General features: G+C 34.7%; 1 protein-coding gene across 7 annotated transcripts in view; it reads left to right on the forward strand.

Moving 5' to 3' along the window:
* PHTF2 (putative homeodomain transcription factor 2) overlaps positions 1-15,865 on the forward strand; it is a 166,928-nt gene that overhangs the window by 95,394 nt on the left and 55,669 nt on the right. For 6 of the 7 annotated variants that reach the window (XM_074379304.1, XM_003921138.4, XM_074379308.1 and 3 more), the window contains 3 exons: positions 5,227-5,283; positions 12,528-12,597; positions 13,931-14,089. In XM_074379304.1, the coding sequence (XP_074235405.1) occupies positions 5,227-5,283; positions 12,528-12,597; positions 13,931-14,089 (286 nt within the window). The remainder of the gene's footprint in view (positions 1-5,226; positions 5,284-12,527; positions 12,598-13,930; positions 14,090-15,865) is intronic. The other variant, XM_074379305.1, reaches the window with a different exon arrangement.

Genomic DNA, 15,865 nt, shown 5'->3' on the forward strand with positions numbered 1-15,865 from the left:
AACTGCCAGACATGTTGCTAAAGATACAGGATGAGTTTGTAGATGACAAAGTGCTTGGTCATTTGGGACCAGGAATAGAAAAACTGACTATACGTCAACTCTGGTTGGGTAAGAGTACACCAGAGACTTAAGGTATTCAGGGCATCTCTGGGAGTAATAACAAGAGCATTGATAAAATTGCTTACCATAGCCAAGCATCAGGGAAAGAACTTTACATTCTTACAATGTACAAAACTATTGGCTACAAAATATAAATCAGGATTTCAGAGTATTGTCTTATATGATGGAACAATTTTTTGCTCCTTGAAACAGATCATTACCTATGAAGATTATAGTTGGTTATCTATACAATTACTTGTACATTAATTACCTTCTGTGTATCTTCAACATTATTTGAGTATATAGCCTTTTAGAATGTTAGGTACATTTAAAAAAAATTTCTTTTCTGTGAACCTATGGATTACATTGAATATGCCCTTTTCTAAACACAAACACTGGAGACCTTTGGGGAGGGGAAGGAGAAAAAGAGAACAGTGAGGAGGTACCAAAAATTTGGAAGTAGTCAAAATATTACATAGTATTTACTTCTCAATTAAAGACATACCATCTTATTAAAATTACTGTACCGTTAGACAAATGTTACCACTGAACTTCTTTTAATATTTTGTATGTCATTTAAAAAAATGTAGTTATTTTCTTCCTGAATTTTCTTTCATAGATAATTGTAATTAAATTTGGCCTTGTGATTTAATTTTATGTAGAATAAATTTGTTAAAAATTACCTATCAAATTTATGTGACTCAGTCAAGTCTGCCAAGTCACTCTGGACAACAGACTGAAACCCTGTCTGGAAAAAAAAAAAAAAAAAAAAAAGGCGTGGGGGATACAGCAACAATAAACATAAAACAGAAGGGGCAAGTACATTATTTGTGTTTAGAGGTAAAATGGAAATGTGTGTTAATGGAAATGTGTGTTAGGGGTAAAATAGAAATGTTGGAAATGGTTTTGGTATATTTGTGTGTTAGACGTAAAGTGGAAATGTTGGAAAACCTGTCCACTTATTTGTTTTTTGACTTTGGTAGCACGGCTCAGCAAATTATTCTTGATCCATGACCCTAAGTCTTGAGGAGATGGTTCTTTTTCCTAGCCCTAAGTGTCAACTTCTTTTCTTGCCCTATAATGATTGACAGGAGAATTGTCTCTTTCAGGGAAGAGCTTGACTCTAGCCGCAGGTGTTCTGATCTACTGTCTTGTCAGCTGGGAATAAAGTGAGACTAAAGGCCAGAAGAGATCTTTAAAATTCCTTCACTCTCACTTCTAGGACCCAGCTACCACTGGTGTGCTACAGATATCCCAAGAAACAATTTCAGAGATAATTCAGTCTGAATTCATACGTAAGGGTAATTTGTTAAAGGCATACCTATTATTAAGCAAAACCCTGAACGTCTCCTTCTTAGGCACCTGTATTTAGGTTAACCAGCATCCTCACAGTTTTCTCCGAAAAAGTAGTCTGTTTGCTTATGCATCTAAAATGTTCATTCTGGTAGTATTTTTAAAACAAAAGAAGTCTTCTGCAAAGGAGAATTGTTTCCTGCTCTTACAGACATTTAATTGCTATGATTGAAAATGAAATTTATCTAGTTTAAAAAAGTTAAGACCCCCTCCCCACCATGAGACATTGTATTATTGCAGTAAAAGTTATCTTTTCACTCACCTATCAAATCTTTGAATAAATATGTCTTTTCAGTAAAACAAACCATTTATGTCTTTTCAGTAAAACAAACCATTTACCCTGTGGCCTTTCTTACAGGAATGTCTATCCCACCCACCTTTAGGATTGCATTCTGCTATTTACAAGTGAAATATGTCAGCCTTCAAGAGACATTCCCACTTTTACCTACTGCTTCACTGCAGAGTTTCTTAGGGTTTGTGTACCTTTCTAAGCCTTGGGGCTATTGATTACCATGCTAGGGTTGCATTGAACCTATTAGGCCAAGGATTGACATGCCTTTTCGATTTGGTCTGTTGCACAGGATTGTTTTATTTTTCCTGATTTTAGGATTGTAGGACATATACCTACAATGTTCTACCCATTCACATTCTTGAGTCGCCTAGAAATAAAAAAGTCCTTTTGAAGATAAGTTAGGCGTCCTTTTGTATGTGAAAACAAAATTCTGCCAAAATGGTGATTAAAATGTATTGGTACCTATTCTTTATTTTTAATTATTGTTTTGCTGAAAAGTACGCAGTGCATTGAAATAGTTAACACATTTAATTATTATTATTATTAATTTATTTTTTTTAAACAGAGTCTTGCCCTGTCACCCAGTAATGGTACAGTGGCATGATCATGGTCCATCACAGCCTTGACCTCCTGGTCTCCACTGATCCTCTCACCTCAGCCTCCTGAGTAGCTGGGACTACAAGGGCATACCACCATCCCCAGCTAATTTACTGTATTTTTTGAAGAGATGGGTTTTGCCATGTTGCTCAGGCTAGTATCAAACTGCTGGACTCAAGCAATTTGCCCCCCTCAGCCTCCCAAAGTGCTAGGATGGCAGCATGAGCACCATACCCAGCTTAAAAAATGAATTACTGCACCTGGCCTAAAAAATAAGTTTTTATTTGCATATAAGCCCAGTTATTCTGAATTATTCAGTTAGAGCAGAAATATTCATGTTCCCATACTTACCTTTTCTGATTTTAGGGAAGATGATTGATTGATTGAATTTAGAATTTAAGAGGATGAAGGGCAACTAGTCACCACAGGTCAACTCTCCATTAGGATTAACCACTTGGTTCTTATTTATCTAGAACTTCTTTTTTTTTTTTGAGACGGAGTTTCACTCTTGTTACCCAGGCTGCAGTGCAATGGCGTGATCTCGGCTCACCACACCCTCCGCCTCCTCGGTTCAGGCAATTCTCCTGCCTCAGCCTCCTGAGTAGCTGGGGTTACAGGCACGCGCCACCATGCCCAGCTAATGTTTTTTTTGTATTTTTAGTAGAGACGGGGTTTCACCATGTTGACCAGGATGGTCTCGATCTCTTGACCTCGTGATCCACCTGCCTTGGCTTCCCAAAATGCTGAGATTACAGGCTTGAGCCACCATGCCCGGCCTATCTAGAACTTCTTAATCCTGCTTTATAGAGACTGATGTCAGTTGAGTTACATATGAGTATGTTGTTTGGTCTAGGTAGCTTGGTCTAAGTGTTATAAGATTTTAATTTTGGGGTTATAACATGGTTTGTTGTTGTTGTTGTTTGTTTTTTGTTTGAGACAGGATACTCTGCTGCCCTGGTTAGAGTGCACTTGGCATGATCATGGCTCACTGCAGACTCAATGTCCCAGGCTCAAGCAATCTTCCCACCTCAGTCTCCTGAGTAGCTGGGACTACAAGTACGTGGCACCACACCTAGCTTATTTTTAGATTTTTTGTAGAGACGGGTCTCACGATGCTGCCAAGATTGGTCCGAAACTCCTGGGCTCAAGCGATCCTCCCACCTCAACCTCCCAAAGTGCTGGGATTGCAGGCAAGAGCCCCTCTGCACTCAGCCATAATACGAGTTTTAAAATAAAAAATGAGTCATAAGAAAGTGGTGAAAAAGAGAATAGGATTTAGAGGACCAGAAGAATTAATATGAGCAAGATAATGTATAAGAGAGAATAGCCCAGCGTGGAGGCTCACACCTGTAATCCCAGTGCTTTGAGAAGCCTAGGCGGACAGATCACAAGGTCAGGAAATTGAGACTATCCTGGCTAACACAGTGAAAACCCATCTATACTAAAAATACAAAAAATTAGCCAGACATGGTGGCACGTGCCTATAGTCCCAGCTACTCAGGAGGCTGAGGCAGAAGAATCACTTGAACTCAGGAGGCAGAGGTTGCAGTGATTCAGGATTGTGCCACGCACTCCAGTCTGGGTAACAGAGCAAGACTATACCTCAATAAAAAAAAAAAAAAAAAAAAAGAGAGAGAGAGAGGGAGAATAACAGACATTAAAGGTTCTTAGGGAGTCACTTAAGTTCTTTTATTCTACCTCCTTTGTGTCTGCTTTTAAACCATTCTAGTGTTCTCAATTTCTTAGTTGTTGAAATTGAGATTTATAAAATGATGTGTAGATTAAAGGACTTTTGAGTAAATTATGAGTCAGAAAATACTCTTTTCTCCTGTATTTTCTTATAATATCTTTGCGTATCTCTGATCATTTTCTTTCTCTAGTCTCTTAAGTGTAGTTATCTGAAATACTTTTAATTTCTTAGAATTATAATTTTAAGTTAATGCAAATAACGAAAATTCCTAGTCACAATTACATGGTGTTGACCATTTCATTGTCCTTTTGGATGTGGGAAATTAAGTGGAAACTGGACACATTAGGAGCTAATAGCAAGTAACTTGGGTGGGAACAATAAAGAATGATTTGTTCATCCTGCCCTGTTGAAGGTATAGTTCAGAGAATTTTCCAGCATCTAAGAATAATAGAAATAGAAGCTATAAGAAATGGTTTGATAATTATTTTCCTTTGTCTGCAGTCATTTCACAACTTTGTTTTCCAGTTTAAACTTTAAGTGGTAATTGTGGTCTGCATGTTTCTAAATTTTTTAATTGTATAGAATATTAGTACTTTTCTTTAAAAATAACACCATAAAGAATTGATCACTTTGGAGTTTTTCCCCAAATAAACCAGAGCTGTAGCAGTTATATTTATTTACAATTAAGAATTCCCTAGGGCAGTGGTTTTCAACATCAGAATCATCAAAAGGGATTTAAAAATTTTTATCTTAGGTTCAGGTTTGTTATATACTTAAACTCATGACTTGGGAGTTTGGTGTATAGGTTATTTTGTCACCTGGGTACTAAGCATAGTACCTGATAGATTTTTTTTTTCCCTTGAACCTTTGTTTCCTTTGAACCTCCTCCCTCAGTTGTCCCCATTTTCTGTTGTTCCCCTCTCTGTTTTAAACATAAATTTTGGAGCCACTCTTGTATTTCTGATTCAGTAACTCTGGAGTGCGGCCTGAGAGACTGCATTTCTAACAAGTTCCAAGGTGAGCCTACTAGTGCTGGTTCTGAAATCATACTTTGAGAACCACTGTGATAATATGATACTGATTTGAGAAGTCTAATCTGTGCTGAATACTGAGTTGCTTGTATTTCATGCAGAGTTGTACCTGTTTGATGGTACCAGCAATGATCATTTAACATAGTGTTCTCTTCTTGTCATAGATTGGAGCATATGATCAACAAATATGGGAAAAATCTGTTGAACAAAGAGAAATCAAGGTAATGAGTTTATTTCATTTTGTTTATTTTGAAACACAGTTCTGTGAATTATTAATTACGTTTTCTGTAGTGTCTTTTCATATACTTTTAAGATATAAATTACTATTCTATTGAAGCTTTTAAAGAAAGAAGTAAACTTTATTTACCATAGTCATGTTTACTTCTGATGTTGGTTTTTTTTTTTTTTTGATCATCTTTCCGTTCTTTTAAAATTTAATTTCTAATGACTATTTTTTTGTCAGCTTTTTTTCCCCTTTTACTTGTCACCTTATACTTCTAGTTTGCTTTCCTCCCCTTTGATGCTCTCATTGCTCTGTACAGTTTGTTAAACTGGTAAGTGTTTCAGGATTTTTCCTGCCTGAGTGATCCTGTGCAAATGCTGCTTTGATTAATTGAGATCTGCTTTTTGGTGCTACTAACAGATTGACTTGGACTCAAAAAGAGTCACCGAAAAGTTGGTCATTTTAAAAAAGAATTTAGGACAGTAAAGCACTAATTTAAATGTTTTTTTAGTAGCCATTTTCTTCCTGAACATATAATCACGTCTCTTATACTGATAAAATATTCTCATAGATTACCTTGCTAGCATGAAAGTGGTTTTCAACCGAATCTGTTGTTTCTCAGCACTCTTTATTGGTAATAAGATTTATATTTTTTATTTGCATAGATACTAATCAGTGTGTTTCTGCACGAGCTAAATTTAATCTGGGCACAGACAGTATTACTTTAGTTACTTGACATTTTCTATTTTGTATAGAAAGGGTTACATTAGATTGAAAACCAGTGTCTTTAGTTATTAAAAATCAGTCCAAAAATTTGTTAATGTTAAAATTCATTAATGTTTAGACTACTTAGTCACTTGTAATAAAGAGCAGGATTCTTTCCCATTTGACAATGAGGAAGAATTAATACACAACAAAGTTGTGGTATGTGTTAAATATAGGATTAGGTCATGGGACACAAAGATAAAATGGATTATAGTTTTGTAGGTGAGACACATAGTTACACATGAGGTAAATTCCATTAAGAGAGGCATGTCTAAAACTCTATAGAAGAATGAGGGGAGAGACAAGCCTGGGGAGGTTGGGAAAGATTTCATAGAGGAAGTGTTTCATGAACTTAAGGAAGACATTTCAGACAGATGAAGAGCAGATGGAAATATATATAAAGGATAGAAGGAACATGACTGAGGCAGGACTCCTCAAGGAGTTTGATTTTGTAATAGGTTGGATGGAGGAAGGAGATTAGTGTCATTAGAAATAAAACTAGAAAGGAAAATGAAAGTCAGATTATGAAGGGGCTTAATGCCTTCCCCAAGAGTTTAGATATAATCTGGAAAACAACAGGGGAGACATTGAAGGATTTTAAGCAGAAGATTATGTTTTAATAAATTTACTCAGGCAGCACTAACGATGATAGGAAATACTGGAAGAAGAGCACATTGAGAATTCTGTTACAGTAATATTTATTTGATACTTGGGTGGGACATTTGAGAGTTCTCAGTTTGTAGAGTGTGACTGTGTAGGTATATATTTGTATGTGATATATACATATAAAACATATAGATAGAGCCATAGGAATGAGTGGATTTCTGTTGAATGATGAAATAAAAGGGCTGAAAACAGAGCATTGGGAAATAACTAACATTTAATGGGTAGGTAAATAAAGAGATACAAGTAAAGAAGGAAAGAGAAGTAAGAGATCCGTGATAAAAAAGTATGGAGAGAGTATGAAGAAGAGTTGGGCTAGTCAAACAAATAAAGAACATCAGAGAGGTCTAGTAAGATGCCATAATACCTTTTATTCTCTTTGACAATTAGAAAGCTTTTAATTCATTGGACAGGAGATATTAAGTACCTTGAGAGGTTGTGTTATTAAGTTTGACAGATTTGGAATTTAAAAGCCTCAGAAAAAAATACATATAAACAACTTTTTAGTTTTTGGGAGCTGTTCATTACAAATTACTACATTACTTATGTAATTTTCTTTTTTTAAAAAAAGAACTATTTTGATGCCTAAATAGAGGTTTGGGTGAGGAAGGATTCTATTAGTTACTACACAGGATGTAGTAGCTAATATACTCCAGTATATTAGGGAAAGTTAGGACCTACAATTTATTTCTGAAGTATGTCTCCCTTTAAAGATAATACCTTGTAATAGTAATTGAAACATTAAAAACATAAAAGCTTGCTCTTTTGGCCGGTCTGAAGGTAGCAAGTTATCTCAATTGTTCACAGTCAAAGATCAGATGAACTCCTTGTTCCATTCTTTCCCCCTTTCCTGCTACTGCACTTGGCTAGTCTTTAAGAACAAAGATTAAAAATAAGACAAAATTAAAGAATACTTGTTCTCATTATTTTTCATCCTTTTGGGGTGATAAAAAATTTCTAAAACTAGGTAGTGGTGATGATTGCACAATATTGTGGATGTACTTAGAGCCACAGAATTATAGATGTTTTTTATTTTTTCTTTTTGTTTGTACAAAGTCGTGGGGTACGTGTGCAATTTTGTTACATGTGTAGCAGGTATAGTAGTCAAGTCAAAGCTTTTGGGGTATCCATCACTTGAATAATGTACACGCTACCCATTAATCAACTTATCTGACTCACACCTGAAATACCAACACTTTAGGAGACCAAGGTGGGAGGATTGCTTGAGTCCATGAGTTAAGAACAGCTTGGGTAACAAAGTGAGACATTAGCTCTTAAAAAAATTTTTTTTTCTTAATTAGCTGGGACATACCTGCAGTCCCACCTACTTGAGAGGCTGAGCCAGAAGGATCACTTGAGCCCAGTAGTTGGAGGCTGTAGTGAGCTACACTACACTCCAGCCTGGGCTACAGAGTGAGACTTTGTCTCTAAAAAATACATACATACATGTAATAATCAACTTATCATCATCCTCCCTACTCTTGTTACTTTGAATTAAAAGGATCAATTTGTTAACAAGCCTAAAAGCACATTTCATTCTTACTAAATGTTCTAGTGGAGGCAAATTATTTATAGTGTAAAATAATTTTGTATTTATTCTAAGGAAGGTAGAGAGGCTCATGACTGGGTGTATTAATGTTAATATTTGAATTTTAAGAAACCACTCTACCTGATGTTTAGAGAACAGTGTACCAAATGTATTGAGTTTGTCCCAAGTGATTGATTCTTTTATTAGTTGTCAAAGCCGTGAGCAACTACTAGAGAAATCAAAGACAAGAAAATATATTTTTTGGAAATGTTTATTTTTCATTTACAGACCCAGAGTTGATATTGCTAAAGTGTAAAATCTTTTATTAGTTGCAAATTATTTTTTATAACCATTTTAGAAATTGTACCTAAAAACTTTGTTTTTTTTCTGATCACCTTGACCAAAATTTACATGCAAATTTGGAAGTTTTTTCTGTTTAAGTATCTACTAGACTTTTAAAGCTTTACCATAAAGCTTATAAAGTCATTACAGAGAAAAGGGGTATGGGGAAACTAAACAGTATTTCTAGAAAATGAAACTGTTTATGTATTTTGATGGAGTCTAAATATTAACAGTGCACAGAAGTCTAGATAACTGAGTAGAAACACTTTCTAAACTTAAACAGCCCATTTCTTTTTTTTTTTTGGCCCAGCATTATCTGTGTTGGACCAAAGAGAATTTTTTTTTTTTTTTTAATTAAAAACTTTATACTATTGTGTTTGAGTCATTTTACTATAGGACCATAGTATAACAATTTAAATTATATTTAATAAATAAAATATTTTTATTCTTGGGTACTAATTGTATTTGTGCTGCTTATTTCTACTTTCTAGTTTGTCATAAAACAACAGTAGTTTTTAAAAATCTCATTTTTAAAAAAATTACTTTTCATTTTTTATTTATTTAAATTGTTTAAAAGTTCATTATAGTACTGAAAACTATGCTACTTTGTGTGAATGTAGTTTACTCCAAGCCAATTGAAAAGTTTCCAGTGTAAAATATCTACTTAATTAAAATTAGATTTTATGAATTTTCATATCTTGATACTATCTTTCATTTTTGTGACTTAGCAGTGAAATTTTCCTGTTTGTTGTTGTTGTTGTTTTTGTTGTTGTTTGTTTATTTGTTTGAGACAGAGTCTCACTCTGTCACCCAGGCTGGAGTGCAGTGGTGTGATCTCAGCATCCTCCACCTCCCAGTTTCAAGCAATTCTCCTTCCTCAGCTTCCCAAGTAGCTGGTATTACAGACACCCGCTACCATGCCTAATTTTTGTATTTTTAGTAGAGATGGGGTTTTGCCACGTTGGCAGGCTGGTTTTGAACTCCTGACCTCAGATTATCCGCCCGCCTCTCAAAGTGCTGTGATTATAGGTTGAGCCACCGTCCCTGGCCTTCTGGTTTTCTTTTTTTTTTTTTTTTTAAAAAAAAAAAAACACCTTTAAATAGGCTACCTTGGAGGGAAAATTTTATTGAAACTGGCTATTAGGATGTGGCTCTATAATGTAGCTCAAAATAAATATATTTTAATAGAATATAAAATTGGAAATGAACAACATATAAACAAGGTCAAGTAGAAGAAGCATGCTGAAAAACAATAGTTGCAGAAATCAAGACAACTTGCTATTTCTCTTATAAGGACTTTTAGTTCTTTAAACAATCTTGATAAAAATATTAGATATACAGCAATAAATTAAGATTCAGATTAGTCAGAAGACATTGGCAATAAGGTTACTTTCAAGTTGTTAGGGAAGCAATTTATAAAAACAGGTAAATTAAAATGTTGCTATTTTCAAATATTTTTACAGTAATAAAGGTAGAGTCTTACTGTAATAAGCTTAATACCAAATCAAAATAGTCCTTTATTAACGAAATTTTGTTTAAACGTATGTGTTATTACAATTGCCTCTCCAATTTGCAAAATCTTGGGAATGATTTCTAATCTATCAGCCACTCTATAGTGACGTTAAAATCAGAAATAACTTACAGATACAGCCCATACTCATTATTTGGAGTAGCTATGTTCTGTAAAGTCAACCCTGAACGCTGAATTAGCAAATACTGGACCACTGCTGTTTGGGGAAATACAGAGTTAGGTTCCTGCAAGCCTTTAGTTACAACACTTTTGTAAACCAATTAATACAGAACCTTGTTTTATATGTGTTTCTGTTTAAAGACACCTTATTTAATATATATTTTTGATTCATTAACAATAAACTTATGGCCAACAGTATTGTAAATCATATCTGAACAGAGGTTATCTTTATTTTTAAAAATTTTTTATTTTATATATATTTTTTGAGATAGTCTTGCTTTGTCACCAGGCTGGAATGATCTTGGCTCATGGCAACCTCTACCCCATGGGTTCAAGCAGTTCTTTGTGCTTCAGCCGCCTCAAGCTGCTGAGATTACAGGCGAGTGCCACCATGCCTGGCTAGTTTTTAGTGGAGATGGGGTTTCACCATTTTGACAAGGCTAGTCTCAAACTCCTGACCTCAAATGATCTGCCTGCCTTGGCCCCCACAAAGTTCTGGGATTAAAGGCATGAGCCATATCTAACACATTTTCTCTATAAGGCACATCACAGCCTTTTTGCACTTAGGAATAGACAGTGTTTTAAGCACTGTACTTGAGGGCCATCTTGAACAATAGGACGGCCAACAAAAAGCACAAAAATGTGAAAAACAGAACAACAAATAGACCATAAAGAGGACACTGTTTACAGTAATCAGAGCTGAAACAAGAACCTTAAAGCATCACCTTGTTTGACCTCAGCTGGGAATATGCACGTTCTGTGACTCAGTTTTTTTTTTTTTTCACTCCATGCTTGTCTGCAAATTAGGGCAAAAGCACCATGAACATTGATTTGGGGATACAAAGAAATTTTACCAAGTAGATCTATGCAATTATGGAATCTGAGAATATGAGGATCTACTATTTATAAAATTATCATTGTTATTTCTTTAACTTTTACCCTTTCTTTCTCCTTCATTTTTGTTTTTGTATCTCTGGGTGGTTTGCAGCTTCAAACTGAACTATTTGAAGGGATTCAAAAATTAATTATATCTTGGTTTCAGGGCACATTTTTGGTTAAGGCACCTCAGTTAATTCTGACCTCAAATGTGGTTCTGTTCTTTGTTTTAGACAGAAACGGAGTACTTAATCAGATTTTTACTTTGATGGGGAGTGTCATTGTTACTTGGATTAGGACCAGAGACAGGATTTACTGCAGTTACTTGCTTAATTGAATGAATAAAAAACACTTGTGTCACTTAATTGAATGAACATCTAAACACTTGTGTCATCTCACAGCACTTGGCTCCTGAAGAGTTTAGCTTAAGCTCTTCCAATTATTTTTGGTTTTCTCCATTTTTATTTTTGTTAGCTCTTCCAATTCTTAACATTCTTGTCTTAAGTAATAGAATAATTTATTTTCTTCTAGGTTTTTTTTTCCCCCACTGGTTTTGATCTATACCCTTACTCTACTCTGTATACTGATAGCAGAAACTTAATCTTACTCTGTTTAATAATTTCAAGTTTAAATGAATTCAGTTTATGACAACTGCCTCTCCCTTCCCCTCTTCCTGGTCATGGTGTCTTAAGTTCTGAGGTGATGAAGTGACATTTATGGTCTGGTGAGGGGTTGACATGTGAATATAATGGCAACCATGAGTAGTGCATCATCCTCTTAACTGATTGGCGTCTGCTGAGAAATTTGCATCCTTTCTGGTCCTCAACTGTGTGATTTACTACTTTCTGCAGTAATGCCTCCAGCATTACACTTTGAGGTCCCTTCGGGGCTGCTGCTCCCCTAGCTAGCCTTAACACTTTCCTAATGCCAGTATGGGGCCAATGCAGTTCTCCCTACACCTAAAGCTATATACCTAAATTTGCTTGGAAGTAATAGTATTTGTATTAAAATTTTACTGTCAGTAATAAACTGACCTGGCATGTTATACACATCTCTAAATATATCTTTTTAGACAGTAATGAAATTTATTGTAATACTGTAATTGTGTTCCATTTGTAACAAATGCATCATATGTTACATTTTGTACTATTAACAATTTTATTTTAATTTGAAAGCTTTAGAAATTGATTTTATCCTGTGTTAGATTTAAGTATATATGTATGTATATGTGTGTGTATGTATATATATATACACACACACATATATATATACACGTATATATGCATATATATATACACACACATATGTGCATATATATATACATACATATATATATATATATATATATAAATTCAGTACTTCTTTTAATATATTATAGGGGCTAAGGAATAAACCAAAGAAAACAGCACATGTGAAACCAGACCTCATAGATGTTGATCTTGTAAGAGGTGAGTCTTGGATAAACAAAAGCTTAATACAAGTAGACATTGTCCTGGAAGAAACAATTCAAAATAGGTTAAAATATTTTATTAGGCTGCTTTTGCATTGCTATAAAGAAATACTTGAGATTGGTTAATTTATAAGAAAAAAGGCTTGATTGCCTCATGGATCTGCAGTTTGTACAGGAAGCACAGTACCTGGGGAGGCTTCGGGAAGCTTTACTCATGGCAGAAGGCATGCAGGAGCAGACACATCACATGGCCAGAGCAGGAGCCAGAGAGAGTGGTGGCAGGGAGGTGCCACACACTTTAAATGACCAGATCTCTTGAGAATTCACTTACTATCTCCAGGACAGCCTGAAGCCAGGAGGGATTCGCCCTCATGACACATACACTTCCCACTATGTCCTGCTTCTAGCATGGGGTATTACAATTCAACATCACATTTGGACTGGGAGAAATATTTAAACTGTTTAAACAGACAGATATCTGTCTGTCTGTTTTTGTAGAAATAAAAATGTTGTGAGCCTTACTGAAGACAAGAATAGTATTAAAAAGAGAGAATGGGACCAGGTGCAATGGCTCACACCTGTAATCTCAGCACTTTGGGAAGCTGAGGCAGAAGGATCTCTTGAACCCAGGAGTTTGACACCAGTCTGGGCAGCAGAGTAAGATCCTGTCTCAAAAAAACAAAAAAACAAAAAAACAAAAAAAACAAAAATAATTAAAGTGGTCATTTGTAATTCCTACCTGGATCTGACATTTGAATATTGTTTTATATTTATAAAATATGTGGGAGAAATTCTGCTGTTATTTCAAAAAATGGTTTGGTTTGGTTTGGTTTGGTTTGGTTTTCCAAAATACTTAAAAGTGTCTACAAATTGGGTGGGCGAGGTGACTTACACCTGTAATCCCAGCACTTTTGGAGGCTGAGGTGGGCGGATTACCTGAGGTCGGGAGTTCAAGACCAGTCTGACCAATATGGAGAAACCCCATCTCTACTACTAAAAATACAAAATTAGCCAGGCGTGGTGGCCCATGCCTGTAATCCCAGCCACTCGGGAGGCTGAGGCAGGAGAATTGCTTGAATACGGGAGGCGGAGGTTGTGGTGAGGTGAGATTGCACCATTGCTCTCCAGCCTGGGCAACAAGAGTAAAACTCCGTCTCAAAATAAATAAATAAAATATAATAAATAAAGTGTCTACAAATTGGACATTTCTCATTCATAGTATAATACAGAATAAAATTATGTGGTGTTTTTCAAACATTGAAACTTTTTCTTTAAAGAAATTTAAGAATAATATGTAAATATACTCTGTTGTCCTTTTTTACATTTTTTAGGGTCTGCATTTGCAAAGGCAAAGCCTGAAAGTCCTTGGACTTCCCTGACCAGAAAGGGAATTGTTCGAGTTGTATTTTTCCCCTTTTTCTTCCGGTGGTGGTTACAAGTAACATCAAAGGTCATCTTTTTCTGGCTTCTTGTCCTTTATCTTCTTCAAGGTATAATTAAGTGATTTTTGCTTTTAACTTTCAGAATGTTACATTTTTAGGTTTAATAAGGCTTTGTTTTAAACATGTGCTAACTACTGAGTATGAGGTATGAGTATGTTAATAAAGGCACATAATTGATTTGGTATTAAAAATATTTGAGAAAACAAAGTTATTTTCCAATATAATTTTATGAATATTTGAATCTGTAGATGGTTAAAGAAAAATATCCACTTTCCTAGGTGCTTTCTAGAGTCTCATTTAATTCTCACACCAACCCAGTGAAGTATAGGGACTATCATTATGCTTCGAATATAGATATGAGACCTGAAAGACCTGAGGGCCCAAAGCCACACAGTCATCAAGTATGTTAGAGCCCGGATTCAAGTGTAAGCATTCTGATTCCAGAGCCATACACTTAACAGCTCTTACGATGCCTCCTAATACAATATTCAACTGCATAGTCTTAGGAGCAGTATATAACAACATGAATAACACTGTAGAGCATTTAGAAACTGAAGAAGAAATATTCACATTCCATCACATGAACAAGCAGTTATTTTCACTTGGTTGATGTCCTGTCATTCGTTTTAATATATTCTTTTAAAAATAAAAATCATGATTACAACCCTGAATGATGATTTAAATGTGTTTTCTCAACAGATTCTAAGTAAGAGATACTTTTTAAGTAATGAAAATATAATAAAAACTACAGACTTTTATTTAGATAAAATTGTTTATTCTAAGCCAGGGTACATCTTACATACATAAAAGGGTATAGACTATGATGATGTTGTGGTTGTTGTTATTAGAGAGACAGAGAGAGAGAGAGAGAGAGAGAGAGAGTGAGTGTGTGTGTGTGTGTGTGTGTGTGTGTGTTCTGAGTAAAGATACAATATCTTCATGGCAGAAGATTTGAAAAATGTAGAAAGTATGAAAGAAAAAAAAACTACCCATCATCTTGCTTTTGAGTTTATAACACTTTTTAAATAGTTGAGATTATTTTATATGAACAGCTATATATATATATATATATATATATATATATTTTTTTTTTAACCTAATGTCATAAGTATCAAAGTCTTTGTAAATATGACTTTTAAGTTCTAGGAAATATCTGGTTCTACATCAATATTGGGCAGTTAAGCTGATTGCTGTTTTTTGCTATTATAATCACTGCTACAGTGAACATATTTGTTTATCAGTCTTTTCTTACAGTTTGAATTATTTTTTATGATAGTCTTAGAATGCTTGGAATTAAATGTAATCACATTTCTAATGATTTTATACATGATTTGTCATTGTTTTTTGAAAATCAGTCTTTTGTTTATAATGCCGTTACATGACAGTTCTTCTAAATTTATTTTTCTCAAATATTTTCTAGTTATAGTTATTATTTTTCTTACTTTCTTCTCAGAAGTACTTGAGAGAGCTTAATCTGAGTATAGTTATCTTCAAGGGTTTTCTGGCTTACCTAGAGGAGAAAACTATTCAAATGTGGTCAGAAATTGCAATAGCTTATTACAGTAATTCAGTACTATTGGTTGCATATCACAGTGTGTTGTGCTTTTTAAATTATTGCTGCTTTCTAGTATTCCAAGACAAACAAGTTTCCAGTGTATCTAGTTCACTGACATTGTATAATAATATTGTGTCTGAAATTTACTTACTCATTCCTCTAAGTTAAATAGGGAACACAGGTTAGACTGGGCATTAAATGAGTTATTTTTCAGTTCAGAACCCAAGTTTAATCAGAAGGCTCTTATGATGAACTCACTAAGCATTCTC

The sequence above is a fragment of the Saimiri boliviensis genome, chromosome 10 (assembly GCF_048565385.1).
Source record: "Saimiri boliviensis isolate mSaiBol1 chromosome 10, mSaiBol1.pri, whole genome shotgun sequence".
Taxonomy (NCBI): Eukaryota; Metazoa; Chordata; class Mammalia; order Primates; family Cebidae; genus Saimiri; species Saimiri boliviensis.